At 51.2% G+C, this 19,626-nt stretch overlaps 1 protein-coding gene across 6 annotated transcripts in view; it reads right to left on the bottom strand.

Annotated features, from left to right (window-relative positions):
* The window catches only part of MUS81 (MUS81 structure-specific endonuclease subunit), a 1,262,762-nt gene that overhangs the window by 934,975 nt on the left and 308,161 nt on the right, over positions 1 to 19,626 (bottom strand). For all 6 annotated transcript variants that reach the window (XM_069645007.1, XM_069645006.1, XM_069645008.1 and 3 more), the window contains one exon: positions 19,204 to 19,333. In XM_069645007.1, the coding sequence (XP_069501108.1) occupies positions 19,204 to 19,333 (130 nt within the window). The remainder of the gene's footprint in view (positions 1 to 19,203; positions 19,334 to 19,626) is intronic.

The raw sequence follows: 19,626 nt of genomic DNA, 5'->3' as shown, positions 1-19,626 counted from the left end.
GTGTGCCATAATGGAACAGCGCGTGACCCAAGATGAAACTGAACAGTTATTGCGGATACAGATAAAAGAAAATAAATGTCTTCCGGAGTTCATATGAATATTCTCTAAACATGTGATGCCAAATAAATGTACTTTACCAAATGTACCGTGTTGCTGTTTCATTGTAAAGTACAGTTTCATAGTCCGAATTGTGGCGCGCTGTGTTGTGAGTTGATCTGTGTTGGTTTCCGGGTTCTGTGTGGAGTCGCGCAGAAGACGACTGGGCGCGTTTGCCTACGCAGCACAGTAACGTCACGGGGGGAGGCGGGGAATATGAATGTTTTGATAATGTCAGGCTCAGGGGCGGGGGAATTGATTTAGTGCCGCAAAAGCAGGTGAGCCAGGGCGATCGGGGAAAAGATAGGATTATCAGAAAATGGCGGCTCCCAGGTGCTTGTTTTCGCGTGCGTTTAATGGACGAAAACTCGGGTAAGGTCCATAGGAAAGTTTTCTAAAATCGAGCCACTTAGCCTTAAAAAAACATGGCCGACCCATAGGGACAATAAAATGTTTTACTAGAGTATGCCTTTAATAGTGAACAAACATTCCCACCCAAATAATCCCCCTAAACAAGCACACAACCCTAACAAGTAAAGCATAAAATAACAGCTCTAAAGGAGCACAATCAAGTGCAAGGAGATCTTTAACTTAACAGGAAATCTCCTGATTTTACCACAACCACGTACACCATAACTCACCATGCTACTTCCACCATCACACTGACCACTTACAACACCATCCTCCAACACTGTATCCCCCTCAAAACCCCTCACACCTTCCTGACCTTGTTCTTTGCTTAACGCCAACCTACCTTTTGACCACACTTCTCCACCATCCACGATCACCACACTATCCCTCACTGCCGCAATTCTTTTTGGACCCAAAACTTTCTAAACATTTGAAACCATATCCGGGATTCTTTATAAACACCCAATCATCAACAACCCAATCCCGTTCTTTTACCTTGAAAGATTCATCAAATGACCTTTTGTATTTACACTGAGCTTTTTCCACCAATTTCAACACAGCCTTGCGATCCACATTCACACTGCACGACAAACAAACCCAACCTGGGCATAAATTGGTTCCAGGTTGCCTCCCTTTTAACGAGATAAAAGGAGACTCTCCCGTAAATGAATGCGGTGTAACACAATAACTCCACACCACCTCCCTCAATACAGCACCCCTGTCCGCAAAGCCAGTTGAATTCCCCCTTTCAGGAACCTATTTACTCACTCTACCAGACCATTGGCCCTGGACGAAACAAAGCAGTGTATGTGTGCCGAATGCCAAACCGTAACAAATGTCCTCAGTGTCAGAGCAAAACTGCACACCAATATCTGTCACAATTTCTGTGGGAAACCCTTCCCAGAAGAATAATAGGTCACCTACTCAGACGGTGGCCTCTCAAAGTTTTTCACTCCACCCATTTCGAATGAAAGTCCACCAACACTACAATAAATCTGATGCCATCCCCCAAACCCTGGATAGGAGCCATCAAATCCACAGCCACATTTTTTCCACGGCTCTTCAGGAACTCGCACAGGACAGAGTGGCGTCTCCCTCACCACCTTACATTTTTCACTTGCTACGCAAACCTCTCATTCCCTGACCACCTTACTATCCATAGCTGGCCACCAGTAACTTTGTCTCAACATCCTTTTGGTACTATTCATACCACAATGCCCCTGATGAGCAATATCAATCAGCTTATCTCTAATGCCCTCAGTAGGATTGACAAACACAACTCACCTCAAAAAAATCAATCAAATTACTTCTCAATCTCATCTTTGCTAGGCCAACCTTCCACAGTCCACTCCTTCACCTTACTAGGGCTGCGCTGTTTCTTGTTAAAAACCAATTCCCTTGTTGCTTATACGGCTCTAGTGCCACTGAAAGCATCGAATATATATTGGCATTTCAGCTTTATAATGCCGATCTCTGTGCCTTTCTTCCATATACAAATAAAGAAATACAAATACTTTGCCGGGCAACTTTGCAACAATGAACATGTGATGCGATGCGTTGCCAAGCAGCGCGTCACAATGCTTCTCTGGCGGAGGTAAGGGCCGCACTCGTAACGTTGCAAGTCTTCCTGACGTGGGGGGCAGAGCTCGCAAGTGCGCGTTGCCGGCTCGTGCTTCTGTTTCTTTATTTTAATTAAATGTTCTGGTCACCGCCTGCCCCTCTATCTCCGGTGCAGGTTGCTGTGCGCCCCCCTCACCTCGCTGCAGGCTAGTCTCTGCCTCCTTCTTTGTCTTCGCTGATTTTGCTGTGGTGCCTGCTGTTTCGGATTACTTCCTTCTGTCCGCTCGCTTGTGGGGGCAGCTCTGCATCCCAGTCACCACTATTAAGGTAAGGCACCGGCACGGAGAGGTGAGACAAAGTAGTTTATTAACTCCTAACGGAGAGCAGCAGTTCTGGAACACACAAGCAGAACACAACGCTACTCCCCAGGGATCTTCTGTTCAGGTTGCTGTCATGCACTCCTCGCAACAGCAGCATGGACCCCGGAACTCCTCCCATTCAACTGGTCTTGCGGCATCTCGGCGGCGGTGCGGATCGCGGATCCCATTCGCTCCTGGGCCCGCCCCGCCTCAGAGCACGCTGCACGCCATGGCGTCCCTGGCACCTGCTCCCCTGATCACGTTGGGGTTTACCCTGATGTCTGCAGGCACGCAGAAGTGCCCTCAATCGCGGGCACCCATTGGGCACGGCGCTTCGCAGGAGAAGGTCACATGAACCGATAAGCGGTCATGTGACCCAGAAACACTGAATGTGGTCACGTGACCAGGTGGGCAGTCATGTGACCCGGAAGAACAGCATAAGAGAGCTCCAGCCCTCTCAGTCAGTGCTTCTCAGCTGTTCCTTCAGCGAGTAGCGGTTGTGCTTCTCGTGCTCCTGCTTTTGGACTTCCTGGATTCCTGACCTTGTTTTGCTTCTGGATTGCCTCTCTTTGGATTTGTCTCTTGGAACTCTGTATACTGGAACTTACTAGACCCTTGGATTGCCTATTGGACTGCCTCACCTGAACTGCTCAAGACCTCTGGATTGCTTCCTGGACTGCCTTGTTTCCTACCCCTTTGGCTCAGCTACTTGCATTGGAAACAAAGTATTGCTTCTTAGGTGATACTTCCCGACCATCATTGGACCCTTCTACCTTGAGATTCTATTACCCTACTCTCCACTCCTTCAGGGGGGATACTTACGTTTCAAGCTGCCATCGGTTATCCCTAGGGTAGGTGTTCTTTCTGTCTACCTTTTTGTACTTATAGTAGTTTCCTTGTATCTGCCTGCTAACCGTTTTCTCTCCCCTACAGCCATCCGGGACCCGGTGTTTTCTGTTCCTGCCTACCACCTGTGGCCCCAATAAAAGGTCAGCGAGTTAATAGCTCTTCTCTGACTGGTACTTGGGGACGGAGGTATAATAATCTTTGTGGACCTCATATCTTGACAGTTGCCAGGGAAGGGCCATCGCTTTTGGATCCCGACCCTGGGGTGGACTAGCGAGGGAGAATCACCTAGGTGGAAGGTCCTTGAGGAAAGGGTGCCAGAAAGGGTGCTAGAGGATGAGACATGGTATCCCCCATTTCCTGACAGTAATTTACCTTACCCTCCATCAGCCTTTCTATGATATTGTTACACAGACCCTACTTTTCCCCTTAAGTCAGACAAAGTACTGAGAAGAAGAAACTAACGCCAAGAGTAATGAAGATTACCCATAGGAAACACCACTATAGTACTGGGACGAAGAAGAGGGAACCTGGAAGCTATAAAACTGAAGGTCAGGCATGTCCTGTTAATTTGACTAATTGGGGTCAGGCAAATGAGCCTAGGACTGCAGCGTGTTAGAGACTCACAGGTGTATAAAAGGTTGAGTCCAGAGAGAGTGTTGGAAGGAGTTGGAAAGAGCAGCAGGAAAGCCATTGCAGTCAGCGGGAAGCTGGAGGAGAACGGGACGCCGGGACACTGAAGGAGAGCAAGAGAAGTGTGAAGTATGCAGAAATGAGGCATGTCCAAGAATAGCTTTGCTCCAACTGTATTAAGTGGATCCTTACAAATGCCGCTCTCCACTGCAAGGCTGGAACTGCCAGAGCCTCACAGAGGATCAGAATATATACACATGAAACATTCCATTGCATCACAAGAGGCTTGCCTGAGCAGTAGCTGAGAAATGGAAAGTAAATAAAGATGTTTGAAAGCTACAAGCTGTCAAGGGTAAACCTGTTGACAAGCAGACTGTGGGCCTGGTACATGTAATCAATGAAAAATATGTTGATGAACAGACAGTTGGCCTGCCCCTATATTTAGATACCTGACTACAGCAATTAAATACCTGACTTTAAGCAGGAATTAACACACCGCCCCTTTTTTCTGCAAACAAAGCAAACAACCTTACTTTCTTGCAATCCTGCTTTTATTAGATGTTCTGCCACCTTCTAAGAAGACAGCATCCCCGAGTTCCTTCTTTATGACCACAGGACCTTCAAATTTGCTCTTTCGTGGGTATTATTCTTGCCTTCTGTACCCACACGCTCGCCCCCTAAAACAGCCAACTTTCTTTTTAACAACATACCTCTCTTTCATACTGATACACTTATTCTTGTAGTTTATATTGTCCCTCAATTATTTTTCATCCCACTCTACAAAGTTTGCTCTGCGTAGCCAAGCTGGACAGATTCCAGTGAAAGGTTTTCTCCTTCAGAGTACTTCAAATGGCACCAACCCTGTCGAGATAGTCTGCAGGCATTTACTGTTTTCTCCACTTCTTCCTCCCACTTTTTACCTTCTCTTTCTCTCGCTCATACTATGATAGTGTCATTGAACCTCTCAACCATGCCATTTGTTTCGGTATAGAACCCTTGGGGGTGCAATTGGATCAGAGCTGGAATTGGCTAGTTTTTGAGGAAGCACCTGGTGTTTATGTGGGATCAAGGTTATTTGACCATGGTGCAGGAGAAATCTTGGATTTTAGATGTGAACCTCCAAGCCTTGCAATGGATGCCTGTACTGGATTGCTGGCTGTGGTGGTTCTCAGATACGTTCTGTGTTGAAAAACACTGGTTAACTTCTAGCCTCTATCGTTCATCAATAACAGTGTGTGAGCGGGTAGGAGGATGCTTTGTTTCTTCAGTGTCAGATTTTGTTTCCAGGTAACAGGGGAGTTGTAATGCATGTCCACATTTGGACAGTGGCAGACTAAAATGACTACACTCAAAAGTGTTTTAAAACCAACCACATTATATGGAATATATTTTTCGCAAGGCCACACAAATATTCAAACAAAATAAATGTTACAATCTCTCAATAAAAAACACCACACCCAGTGACTAAAGTGTAAAAAAATGATACAGAACATTAAAAGTCCTATCAGATCCTGCAAATATGTTATTAATCGCAGTCGCTTCTGCCCAACATGTTTCTATTCTCTACAAATCAGAACATTCTTCTGGGGAAATTCAATCAGTTGTTCAATGTGTGGATCTTGTTCCCAAATATTTGCAAATTGAACATGGACGGCTAGATAAAAATGTCTGAACAAAAAGAATTTGGGGGGGATCCTCCCTATACTGCAGCCAAATTCAACATCCAGTCTCTGATACTCGCACATTGCCTTAGTGGTTTTCAGAACCATGCAGGGGACTTTGTCACAGCAGATCTAGCTGAACCGTTATCTTCACCACAATCCTGCACCTTTTTTATACAAGGACCTAAAATGCACACTTCCTCATGTGGGACAAGGAACCCAGAGGATGAGATCTCCCTAAATGCATTTTTCACTCCATATAAAAGGCGCTGTAACGCTCACCTGGTATCCACAGGGACGCCACCCGATCTGGCTGGATTGCTTCCGACCTGCACCCACTCCCTCTGGTTCTTGTTCTGCTGAGGACCTAGTCTGGAATACAGGATTTCTGATTTTTAGCTTATAGTCTCTTTTTCCCTGAGCCCACCTCCCTTGTGGACCCAACGACCCCTTAGTGCTTTCCTCACCTTGGTTTTCGATATGGTGCGCTCTCCGTCTTGCTATTCTGTGCAGGGGTGTGTCATGGATGGGTGCGTCGCAACAGAGTTGCTTCACTGGTGTGGGCCCTGTTGTCCTTAATTACAATTACCCCTGTTAATGTATTTCCCTCTCTCTTAGGTGGGGAAGAGTTCTGAAGATGCCATGCTGGCTGGGGCTTTGTTCGAGATGGTAAGTGAAAGCGCGGAGCGCGGCGCTATGTGCTTTTCTTGCGGTGTGCTAACCTGTGTTATCCCTCTCTTGCAGGCCGCCGTGATGTTCCGGATGATAAGCTGCTGAGAGGACGAGGAGCGGTGAGTAGGTGTTTTTCGAATTGCCTCTGAGTAAATTATGCGCGTTAATCAGTCTTGCCTTTTCTCTTGCAGGTTGTTGGAAGACCGGAATGGCCTTGAAGCAGAAGCAAGTTCAACTCAGGTAAGCGCGAGACTGCCGATCGTTGTTTAAATGAAGGATAAACGCTTACTAATGCTGCTTTTCTATTCCTTCCCCAGGTTGCAGCTTCCAAGAGAAAGAGCGAGCGTTCGCCGATATGCTGGATGTTCTGGAGCGGATGGCAGGAGCTGGACTCGCTAACAGGTAAGAGTAGGAGTGGTGGTGTTCTTTTTGCAGGTGTCGGCCCGGAATGCTGAAGACAGGTTGTGGTGAACGTCATGCTGTGAGAGCAGAGCAACGAAGCGTGTTCTCCAGCTTGGGCTTGGCTTATATAGCCTGCAGGTAGCCCAGGTGCCTTCAGGCCAGACTACACCCTAAATGCTAGACCGTATGGTTCAGTTCTGGAACTGAACCATGTGGGGGCATCCATGTTGGGACACTGCCATTGTGAAATCCAGTTCCCCCTTTTGCCATATGAGCCTGGCGCCAAAGGCACCAGGACTTACTCCATGAGAGTCTTGGGGAACATGATTGGGCCCTTGGGGCCATGATGAGATACCGGGGGGGCCTAACTGCCAGGGCGAGGGGTAGTGGTCATGACAGCAATCCACCCCAAGGCCCCTCTCAGGATGGTTCTATCTGGTCCTGGCTTGGTTGGATAATCACGATGGAAACGTCATATCAGACATGGTGCATGGATGTAATCACAGGGTTCCTATGTCTGGTCTTGCGGGCCATATCCCTTCCAGTCCACTAGGTAGTATAGTTTTGTTCTGACGTACTTTGAGTCCAGGATGTCCTTGACTTCAAACTCTGGTTCCCCAACGACCATTACCGGTTCGGGTGGTGTGGTTACCCGTGTTCCAGGCTGAACTGGTTTCAAGAGAGATACATGGAACACAGGATGAATATGCATGTTGGTCGGCAGGGCCAGTTTGACTTCAGCTGGATTTATAACAGATTCAACAATGAAAGGTCCTAGGTATCGTGGGCGAAATGTCCGGGTCCCTTTTATAGGTACATGCTTTTATGCTAACCAAACTTTGTCTCCCACCTGGTAGTTGGGAGCCCTGGGGACGTCCACTTCGGACGTGCGTGTGTCTGCCGTATATTGTATAAAATCGGGTCTGTCCAATACTGCTGTGCCGGGAGTTATTATAAGCATACTCGGCAATCCACAACAAGTCTTTCCAGTTCCCTTCTACTTGATGGAGCATACAGCGTAAGTACTGTTCAAGTGTTTGGTTTGTTCTTTCCGTTTGGCCATCCGTTTGAGGGTGGTGGCTAGTGGATAGACTGATGTCGATTTGAGCCATTGAACAGCATTTTCTCCAGAGGTTGGATAGGAATTGGGTACCTCGATCCGAGATCAGAACTGACGGGAACCCATGGAGCCTTACGATGTGTTCCAGGAATGTCTTTGCCAGGCTGGATGCATTTGGAATACCTTTAAATGGCAAGAAGTGGGCCATTTTAGAAAACAAGTCTACCCCCACTAGAATGGTATTGTATCCTTGACTGGACGGTAGGTTGGTGATAAGGTCAAGAGATAATGTATGCCAGGGTGCTGGCGGAATTTCCAATGGTCTGAGGAGTCCAGCTCGTTTCTGCTTAGATTACTTATTGTGTGCACAAATACCGCAAGAGATAATGAATTGAATGACGTCCTTACGCCACGTGGGCCACCAGTAACTTCGTTTCACTTTGGCTAGAGTCTTAGCAATTCAAGGGTGGCCCTTCATGAGGGAGTCATGATATCCTGAGATGACCTGTTCCTGAAATTCTTTCTTGGGCACGAATGGACTGTTCCTGAAGAATGGGAGTTGGTCTTTAACTGCATACTGTTCTCCTCGCAAACCCCATTCTTGCAATAACTCAGGAGTCACCACATGTCGGATTCCTTGCAGTAACTCATCTTGAGTTAACGTGGTTGTGATGCCCAAGAATTTGTCACTTGGGATGATGGCCACGGGATCAGGGGTCGTGTATACCAGTTCATCAGTACCCATGCGCCAAAGGGCATTGGCTTTTCCGTTTTTTACCCGGGTAGAAATGCGATCACATAATGATACTCTGCAAAGAGGGCCCAACGTAGTTGTCGTGAGGATTGAGCCTTCGCAGTTTTTAAGTATTGTAGATTTCGGTGGTCGGTTATCACAGTGATAGTGTGCCTGACACCTAGCAGATAATTAGCGCCATGCCTTGAAGGCTGATTTCATGGCCAGGAGCTCTTTGTCCGTGATGGCATGATTAAGTTCTGGTGGTGAAAACTTGCACGACCAGAAGGCTACTGGATGTAACTGGCCGGTGTGTGGGTCCCTTTGCGATAGAAGAGCACCCATCGCCATGCTGAAAGCGTCCATTTCCACCACATAAGAAAGATCTGGGCAAGGGTGCCGTAAGATTGGGGCGGAAGTGAATCTCACCTTGAGTTCTTGAAAGGCCTTTTCTGCCTCTTCCATCCACTGGAACTTCTTGTTGCACTTCCTCAATAAAGATGGGATTGGATGTACTATTTGGGAAAATCCCAGGATGAATCGGCGGTAGAAGTTTTCAAAGCCCAACATGCTTTGGATCCCTTTGAAGGACCTTGGGGCTGGCCAGTTTAGAATTGTGTCGACCTTGTGTACATCCATTCGGATTCCCTTTGGAGTGAGGATGAACCCAAGGAAATCTACTTCAGTGACGTGAAATTAGCTTTTTTCGAGTTTGGCATAGAGGTGATGTTGGCGGAGCTTGGTGAGGATGGAACGAACATGCTTGACGTGGTCCTGTTTTGAGTCCGAGTATACTAGGATATCGTCTCTATAGACCAGGGCACAGACGTCAATCAATTCTCTTGAGACATCGTTCATGAAATACTGAAATGCGGCAGGGCATTGCAAAGGCCAAATGGCATTACCTGATATTCATATAAGCCATATTTGGTACGAAACACGGTCTTCCATTTGTCTCCCTTTTTAATTCGGACAAGATTGTATGCCCCTCTAAATCCAATTTTGTGTAGATTTGGGCGTCTTTAACTTGGTCTAACAAATCCGGAATAAGGGGCAAGGGCTAACAGTTTTTAACAGTGATTTGGTTCAGCGTGCGATGGTCAATGCAAGGCCTCAAATTTCCTTCCTTCTTGGGAACGAAGAATAGGGGAGATGCTGCAGGTGACTTCGAGGGGCGAATAAAACTGTTAGCCAGATATTGTTCTAGGTAGGACTTCAAATGTTGATTCTCTGGTTCTGTAAGCGCATAGATTCGGCCACAAGGGATTTGTGCACCAGGTATCAGATCGATCTGGCAATCGTAGGGTCTGTGTGGTGGCAAGGTGTTAGCTTGTTCCTTTTGAAACACATCTTGAAAGTCTTGGTATACGTATGGTAGGGTACCGATCACAACCAGGGTAATTGCTGCTTTTTCCTGGGCAGGCGAGCTTGTGTTCATTGACTTCCTTCCATTATAATAGCAAGTGCGTCTACAGCCTTCGAAAAAGACCGATTTCCTTGCACGCCAGTCGATGTGCGGATTGTGTGTGACCAACCATGGCATCCCTAGGATTAACCAGAAGGAACAAGTTACTTACCTGTAACTGTTGTTCTCCAGCATGGGTCTGGCATGGATTCACATGCTCATGAATATTCCCCGTCGTCAGGCTGGGAATCCTCGGTAAAGAAAAAACTAGTATCAGTTTCGTTTCTGATCTGTCTTTCGTAGTAATAACCAATCACTGGTCTCTGCGTCATACTGACCACAGCCAATGACTGCCCTCTACCTAAGCACCGCCTCTGGCAGCCATCTTCAGATTTGGAAGCACGTGAAGTGGCAGTATGACCAAGTGAAGAGCCGCAGAGGGGTAGGCGGGAGGGTTCGCATGTGAATCCATGCCAGACCCATGCTGGAGAACAACAGTTACAGGTAAGTAACTTGTTCCTTCTCCAGCATGGGGTCTGGCATGGATTCACATGCTCATGAATAAAGAATACATAGCAGTACACACATGCACAACCACGGGAGGTGGCAAAGGCTCAACATTAAGCATCACATAAACTCAACATTAAGCATCTTACCTCCTCACCAGGCTCACCTCAGGCGAACAGGTTGCGCAGCACTGCTTGGCCGACCCTGGACTCCTCCCTGGAATCCCGGTCGACGCAGTAGAATTTCGTGAAGGTGTGCGTCGACCTCCACGTAGCAGCCCTGCATATGTCCAGCAGGGGCACACCAGATAGGAACGCCGTGGTAGCTGCGATCGCTCTGGTGGAATGGGCTCTCGGACGGCCAGGCAGCGGTCGGTTTGCCAACCGATGACAGTACATGATACAGCCGGAGAGCCATCTGGAAATGGAAGCTTTCGAGAGAGCCTTCCCCTGATTGACAGGTCCAAAGTTCACAAAGAGTTGTGACGTCTTCCGAAAACACTTCGTGCGGTCTACGTAGAACTTCAGCGCTCTAGCCACATCCAGCGAGTGCAAAGTCCTCTCAGCCGGCGACGAAGGCGACGGGAAGAACACAGGCAACACCAAGGGTTCGTTGAGATGGAAGTCCGACGGCACCTTGGGCATGAAGGAGGGGTGCGTCCTGAGCACTACCCTCGTGTCGTGGAAAGTCAAGTACGGGGCCTTGCAGGAAAGGGCCTGGATCTCTCCCACTCGTCGTGCGGAGGTGATGGCCACAAGAAAAGCTGTTTTCCACGATAGAAACTTCAACGGGGCCGAGTGCAGAGGCTCGAACGGAGGTCCCATGAGCTTGGTCAGCACCACGTTGAGCTCCCACGCCGGGGCCGGAGCCTTCACCGGCGGGAACGATCTGAACAGTCCCTTCATGAACTCTTTCACCAGACGATGAGACCACAAGGACGTCCGCCCCGTGGTTCTGGTGTATCGGGAGATCGCAGCAAGATGAATCTTGATGGACGCGTGTGCCAGACCAGCTTTGGCCAGCGTCAGCAGGTACGGCAGTACTTGGGGAGCCGTAATCCGTAGAGGGTTAATCTTCTGTGCGTGGCACCAGACAGAGAACCTCTTCCATTTGTGTCCGTAGCATTTAAGAGTCGAGGACGCCCTGGCCTTTGCAAGAACCTCTCTGCAATCGGCCGGTACGTCGTATCCTCCAAACTCTAGCGCTGCAGGAGCCAGGCCTGCAAGTTCAGCGACTTCGGGTCGTGGTGGAGGATGGCGCCTCCTTCCCTGGAGAGTAGATCCGCGTCCGCCGGCAGCTTGATCGGCGGGGACGCTGACAAGTCCAGAAGGTCCGGGAACCATATCTGCCTCGGCCACGCAGGTGCGACGAGGATCATCCTGCACCGTGACCTCTTGAGCTGGTTGACGAGCCGGATTAGCAGAGGCAAGGGAGGGAACGCGTAGAGGAACAGGCCCTCCCAGGGGAACGAGAAAGCATCGCCCATGCTCCTCGTCTGGGGAAACCTGCTGGCGAACCTCCGGCACTTGGTGTTCGTCGCCGTCGCGAACAGGTCGATCTGGGGTGTGCCCCACCGTCGGAAGAGGCGATCCACCAGATCCTGCCGTAGTTCCCACTCGTGGCACGAGCGCAGCTCCCTGCTGAGTGAGTCGGCGATGGTGTTTTTTATCCCTGCCAGATGAAACGGCACCAGAAAAATCCCTTGGGCGACGGCCCAATGCCACAGGTCCTGCGCCTCCTTGGACAGCGCTGGGGACCTGGTTCCGCCCTGTTTCCTGATGTAAAACATGGTGGTGGTGTTGTCGGTGAAGATCCTCACCACCTTGCCCTTGAGGGACGGAAGGAAGGACCTGAGGGCCCAAAACACTGCACGGAGCTCCAGGACGTTGATATGCAGGGACTTCTCCGTCGGGAGCCAGAGTCCCCTTGCGTGCAGATTTTCGGTGTGCGCTCCCCACCCTTCCAGGGAGGCATCCGTGGTCACAGTCTCCTGGTGGGCTGGGGTCTGGAAGTCCATGCCCGCCGTCAGATGCGCGCGGGTGCCCCACCACCGTATCGCTCGTCGGAAACTCTCGTCGAGCTTGATCCTTTCCTCGAAGCTGCCCGTCGTCTGGATCCAGCGCGCATCCAGGAATTCTTGCAACGGGCGAATCCGGAGCCTGCACATGGGAATGAGGTAGATGCAGGAAGACATCATCCCGAGGAGGGACTTGATGGACCTCACCTTGGCCGCGTCGGCCACCAACATCCGTTGCACCTTGCCCAAGATGGTCCTGGTCCTCTCCTCCGACGGGGAGGCCAGAAGGGACACTGTGTCGAGCCTCGCTCCCAGAAACAGTGCGACTTGCGCGGGCACCAGGTGGGATTTGGCGTAGTTCACCGAGAATCCCAGGTCCGTGAGGAGTTGGACGGTCCTTGCCGTGTGGACCACGGCGAGCTCCCTCGTCTTGGCGCGGATGAGCCAGTCGTCCAGGTAGGGGTAGACGTGAATCCCCTCGCGGCGCAGCTGCGCCGCCACCGGTGCGAGGCACTTGGTGAATACCCTGGGTGCCGACCGTAGTCCGAAGGGAAGGGCTTTGAACTGGTAATGACGCCCTTGGACCACGAATCTGAGGAATTTTCGGTGCCCCTTTAGGATGGGAATGTGGAAGTAGGCATCCTCCAAATCCAACGACGATAGGAAGTCTCCTTCCTCCAGCTGACCCAGGACGTGCTGGAGGGTGACCATCCGGAACTTCTGCGCCCTGATGAACTTGTTCAGACGTCGCAGGTCTAGGATGGGGCGCCATCCTCCCGTCTTCTTCTTCACGAGGAAGTATCGCGAGTAGACTCCGGAGCCCCGAAGCCTCTTTGGGACGAGTTCGATGGCGCCCTTTCTGAGCATCGCCTTTACCTCCAGGAGAAGTTGAGGGACGTGAAGTTCTTTCCTGGCCACGGGGGGGACGCGCGGGCACCTTCTTTGAAACTCGAGCGCGTGGCCCCGGGCCAGGGCGTCCAGCACCCAACGGTCGGTGGAGATGGACTCCCACACGCTGACGAAGCCCGCCAGCCGGCCTCCCACCGGGGTGCTTCGGTGGGGGCCCGACCCCACGGCCGGTTCAATCCTGCTTGGACGCGGCCTTGCCGCCTTGACCTCCTTGGCGACGACGGCGGGGTCCGCTAGACTTGCCTCGTCCTCTGTAGGCCTCTTGCGACGACGAGCGGGCCGCTTGACGGTAGGAAGCGAAACCGCCGCCGGAACCTTTGGAGGCGCCCTTGCCTCCGCCGCTCCGAAAGGGCGTTCGTCGTTGCTGCAGGACTCCAAGGGTCCTGGCCGTCTCAGTATCCGCCTTGATGGCCTGAAGGGAATCGTCCACTGTCTTCCCAAACAGGTTGTTCCCGTCGAAGGGCATGTCCAGGACTCTGGTCTGGACGTCCTGCCGAAAGTCTGTAGCTTTGAGCCATCCACGACGTCGAAGGCAAACGCCGTTGCCCAGCTGGCGGAACCCAGTGTCGGCGATGTCCGTCGCCACGGTGATGGCGTGGTCCGACGCCACCTCACCTTCCTGCAGGATCTCAAGGGCCTCCGCCCTCTTGTCGTCCGGCAGAAAATCCAGCAGGGGAGCTATCTTGTACCAGAGCTCCCTGTCGTAGCGGGCCACGATAGCCAAGGCGTTGGCCGCTTTAATCGTCGTCGCTGCCGACGAGATGACTCTACGTCCCATAGCATCCAATTTCTTTCCCTCGCCGTCCGGCGGGGAAGTTGATGTGGAGGCCGCACCCCCCCCCCCCGCTTTCTTCCTGGCTGCCGCGGAGACGACGGAGTCCGGGGTAGGCTGCGCCCGGAGGCATAGGGGGGCCGTGTCCGGGACCCGGTACTTTTTCTCGTACCGGTCTCTTCTAGCTGGCGTCGTGGAAGGGTTCTTGAGGAGGGAAAGGCCCTCATCCCAAATGTCGTCCAACAGAGGCACTGCGAGGACCGTCTTCCTCTTGGCCTCGCGCCGCTGATAAAGGAAGCCTTCCTTTTTCTTCTCCTCAGGGCAGAGTTGGAAAAGCTCGGAAGCCCTGGAGATCATGGAGTGGAAAGATCCGATCTCGTCGGGCGGAGAAGCCCTGGTGGGAGGCGACGACGGAAAATCCTCGTCGTATGCCTCGTCGTCCGTACCCGTCGCTGCCGTGTCAGTCCCCGTATCATCCCCTCGGGTGGACGGGGAGGAGGGCTGGACGGGGCGCGACGGTTGAAAAGGAGGTGGTGGATGGATCCTTCTTTTCTTGGTGGGGGGAACACCAGAAGGTCCCGGTTCTGGATCCCCCGACGGGAGAGGTTCCTCCGTCGGTAACGGTAGCCTCGTCCTTATCTCGGAGCATAAGGACTGTATGGCCAACAAAATGGCCGCCGAGTTGTCTTGCGGCGCTGGCAGAGGGGAATCCGACGGGCGAGCAGGGGCCCCGTCGGTATCCTCGACGATGTCGTCGTCGTCACCTGCGTCGGGGTCCATTCCGACGGGCTGGCCTTCTTCCACGCCTAGGCCGTGGCTTAAGACCTCGATCAGCTCCTCTTCTGAGGTTGAGGCCGAATCTACGACGACGCCCTGCCCCCCCTTCTTCTTCCCCACGGAGGGTTTCACGGGGGTCCTATCGATGGGCACAAAGGAAGACTCCCTCCGCGGAGGCAGGGAGATTCTGGGCCCTGAGGTCGCCACCACTGGTGTAGCCACCACAGGCTGAGCCATGGCCGCCGCGACCGTTTCGATAGAGGGCTTGGTCGGATGGATCAAGGCCTTCACCACCTTAGGTGCGCTCACCGCCTTATCCTTGAGGGAGGGGGCACTGCCACGCTCCTCCTCTGCCTTAGAGCTCGACCGGGGCCTCTCCAGGAGCTTCGCCGGGTGCTCGGCCTTCCTCTTACCCGACCCAGAGCGTTGGCTCGTGGTTGATGGTGCCGGGGAGGGTGCGCCCTGCCTGGCGCCCGTAGAGCCCGACCGTTCGGCGCTCCCGGTGCCAGCGGACTCGCGGTGCTTGGCCTTATGTTGGGCCCCCGTCGCCGGGGCGCCCTCAAAGGTCTTAGAAGACCGCTCGGATTTCTTCTTCTTCTCGCCAGACGGGCTCTTACCCTCCAGCCAGTTGGCGAGACGTTGATGGCGGTCCTTCATGGTCCGTTCCGACATGTTGCCGCAAAACGCACAGTCCTTCTCCACGTGCGTCTTGTCCTCATGAAGGCAGTAAAGGCAGAAAGAGTGTTCGTCCTCCTTGAATACGTTCTGCAGCTGGCATCCAGGGCAGACCCTGAACAGCTTTCCGGGCGTCGAGCTTCCCTTCTCCTGGGCCATCTCCGAGACCGGGCCTGAGAAGCTTCTGGAGTCCTCCGAAGTGTAGCTCGACGAAATCTTCACCCTTGAGGGGCACAGATGAATCCGACACGGGTCCCCGTTGATCGGATGTAGGATCGGTGGAGCTTGAGGCTCTTTTGACCGAAAGAATCGAAGTTTTTTGTGAAAAAGCGCAAAAAATAGCACTAACGCTCGAGAGCAATAGCACGAGGATCCCAACACATGAACGTGCGGTAAAAATCTGAAGATGGCTGCCAGAGGCGATGCTTAGGTAGAGGGCAGTCATTGGCTGTGGTCAGTATGACGCAGAGACCAGTGATTGGTTATTACTACGAAAGACAGATCAGAAACGAAACTGATACTGGTTTTTTCTTTACCGAGGATTCCCAGCCTGACGACGGGGAATATTCATGAGCATGTGAATCCATGCCAGACCCCATGCTGGAGAACTGAGGTGCCTTGATGAGATCAAAAGCGATAGATTCCCGGTGGCCATCCTGACATAGGAGGGTTAGAACTGTTGTGCATTTGGATATAGGGCCGGAAGCGATTTCTGCACCGTCTACGGTGGTCACTGTTTCGGTGGTTGGCTTAGGGCAGAGAGAGAGAGCCCAATCTTTGCTGCAAGATCCTGGTCCATGTAATTCCCAACGGCTCTGCTGTCGATGTATGCTTCTACCGTATGCATCCTAGACGGCTGTTGGTGGTTGACTAGAATCACTGGCAATGCAAAATGGAAGGTCTCTAGTGGACTTTCTTTGCTCGACAAATGGACCCCTACATTTGCCGGGCTTGGCAGTTGTCAGACTCCTCACTCGGGTTTTCCTTATCCGTGGCTCCTACGGTCCTCCTTTGTGGCTTTACTGGACACTCCTTGAGAAAATGACCTGCTTTTCTGCAGTATATGCATAGCTGCTGTTCTCTCCTTTTGTCCCTTTCAGCTTTGGTTAAAGGAGGTCTTACCCCTCCTAGTTGCACTGGTTCCACGGAACGGTCTGCCCCTCTTGGAACATGGTCCTTCAAGCGCACGAACATAGGACGAGTGTCTGGTCTGCTCCTATCTGTTCTTCGGTCTTACAACTGTGATCAAGTTGAACCACAAGGTTGATAAACTCGGCACAGTCTTTTGGTGGATCCACTACTTGGGCAAGAACATCTTAGCTCCCCCCTTAGGCCCCGGTGAAATAACACGGTTCTCTTTTCCTCCTGCCACCCTGCTTCGACCACAAGCCTGTTGAAGGTTGCTATGTAGGTCAATATGTCTTGGTTTCCTTGACGGAGAGACAAGAGTTTGTTGGCTTGTGCCTGTCCATGGGTACGACGGGCAAAGTTTTTCCATCTCCTGCTGAAAGCCCCCAAAGTCACGTAGCAGTGGGTCATCCCGACTGACAAAAGGTACAGACCAGTCCGTAGCACTGCCACTCAAATAAAACAACACGAAGGCCACCCGTGATTGACCACTAGGAAAGGCCCCAGGCCTGCAAAGAAAATGGAGGTGACACTGGTTCATGAAGGTCGCATAATTCCTAGGATTCCCCGTGAAACGCTCCGGTGGGGCTAGAGGAACTGCTCCTGCGAGGGTAATCTGCACCGGCGTGGTGCTGCCATTGATGGAACAATCCAACGCAATGGGGCTTGTCCGGCCTGTGATTGAAGGAGTTGTCTACTCAAACCATCAGTGCGTTCTTTGGCCACTATTAATGGTCACCTGCCTGGCTGAATGCACCTCAGCGCGTAACTGCCCCAGCATCTGAGCTAACGGATTGGTTTCCGAGGTTTCCATGCTTGACGCCCGGGTGGATAGTGGTTGTGAGACTTTGCATTCTGTAACGCTCACCTGGTATCCACAGGGACGCCACCCGATCTGGCTGGATTGCTTCCGACCTGCACCCACTCCCTCTGGTTCTTGTTCTGCTGAGGACCTAGTCTGGAATACAGGATTTCTGATTTTAGCTTACAGTCTCTTTTTCCCTGACCCCACCTCCCTTGTGGACCAAACGACCCCTTAGTGTTTTCCTCACCTTGGTTTTCGACATGGTGCGCTCTCCGTCCTGCTATTCTGTGCAGGGGTGCATCGTGGATGGGCGTGTCGCAACCGAGTTGCTTTACTGGTGCGGGCCCTGTGAGTCCAGTCCTGCTGAGACTCAGTTTCTCAGGTAAGTCTGCTGTTTTGACAGCTTGTCCTTAATTACAATTACCCCTGTTAATGTCTTTCCTTCTCTCTTAGGTGGGGAAGGAGTTCTGAAGATGCCATGCTGGCTGGGGCTTTGCTCAAGATGGTAAGTGAAAGCGCGGAGCGCGGCGCTATGTGCTTTTCTTGCGGTGTGCTGACCTGTGTTGTCCCTCTCTTGCAGGCTGCCGTGATGTTCCGGATGATAAGCTGCTGAGAGGAGGAGGAGCGGTGAGTAGGTGTTATTCAAATTGCCTCTGAGTAAATTATGCGTGTTAATCAGTCTTGCCTTTTCTCTTGCAGGTTGTCAGAAGACCAGAATGGCCTTGAAGCAGAAGCAAGTTCAACTCAGGTAAGCGTGAGACTGCCGATTGTTGTTTAAATGTGAAGGATAAACGCTTACTAATGCTGCTTTTCTATTCCTTCCCCAGGTTGAAGCTTCCAAGAGAAAGAGCGAGCGTTCGCCGATATGCTGGATGTTCTGGAGCGGATGGCAGGAGCTGGACTCGCTAACAGGTAGGAGTACGAATGGTGTTCTTCTTGCAGGTGTCCGCCTGGAATGCTGAAGAAGACAGGTTGTGGTGAACGTCACGCTGCGAGAGCAGAGCAACGCAAAGCATGTTGTCCAGCTTGGGAGTGGCTTATATAGCCTGCAGGTATCCCAGGTGACTTCAGGCCAGACCACACCCTAAATGCTAGACCGCATGGTTCAGTTCCCCCTTCTGCCATATGAGCCTGGCGCCAAAGGCACCAGGACTTACTCCATGAGAGTCTTGGGGAACATGATTGGGCCCTTGGGGCCATGATGAGAAACCGTGGTGCGGCCCGGGGGGCCTGACTGCCAGGGCGAGGGATAGTGGTCATGACAGGCAAATAGAGCTACAGGTTCCAGAAAGCACTATACCTCAGTAAAGATTGCTCCACTGGATTAAATTCTTAAAAAATGGATTTAACATTGATCCCTGCAAAAGTCCCACTGGCTAAATTTCACAGAATGCAGCGCTTTACTCAGTGCAAAAGCATCACCCCACTCTGGAGGCCTCTAACTGGACAAGAAATTTAAAGTTTCAAGCAACGCGATAGGCATGAAAGTCATTTGCCACGTGGTAGGATTGCGAGTCTTTCACATGCACACAGATCACAATTTATTACTCATCAGGATTGAATTGTCAATGGGCTGTGGCTAGTAGTCAGCGTACATTCTGTTCTCAAAGTATGTGATACATGGCTTCCTTCGTAGACACATTCAATCAAAGAGGGCATAGTGCAGGAAAGAACAGTGCTGCAAATATTAACTTGCTATTTATATATATTTTTTTAACAGCACCCTGCTGCCACTGTTTTATCTTTAAGTGACGTAAACTACTGAAGTGACATACCATGCTCGGCATAATGCTTGGTCAGCTTCTCATCCAGCATTTTGCAGATTCCGTCCCCAAAGTTCTGCAGGATTTTTGCTTCTTTGCCATTCCGGAGAGGCAGCGGATACTTTTTCAAGGAACTAATTGCCTTGGGGAATGAAACCAACATGACACATTCTGGTAAGTTGTAAATAGGCAAAAGTATGAACAAAGCCTTTTAATGCAATCGGAAAATCCTTAATTGTGAAGGGTCGATAATATGGTATTTAAAGTCAAAATAAAAATAAAACTACATTCATGCCATCCCTTCATAAAGCACAGCAGTACTAGGTCAATAGATGCCAATGCCTGTGCAATTCTACCTAAACTCAAACTCAAATAAACAGAGGTAGAAAAAATACCCCCCCCTCCCAATTACTTTAATAAGTAATTAAGTAAATA

The sequence above is a fragment of the Ambystoma mexicanum genome, chromosome 2p (assembly GCF_040938575.1).
Source record: "Ambystoma mexicanum isolate Mex_15411 chromosome 2p, UKY_AmexF1_1, whole genome shotgun sequence".
NCBI classification, from domain to species: Eukaryota; Metazoa; Chordata; class Amphibia; order Caudata; family Ambystomatidae; genus Ambystoma; species Ambystoma mexicanum.
Note: the sequence above shows the minus strand (reverse complement) of the source record. Positions and strands in the feature narration are given on the sequence as shown.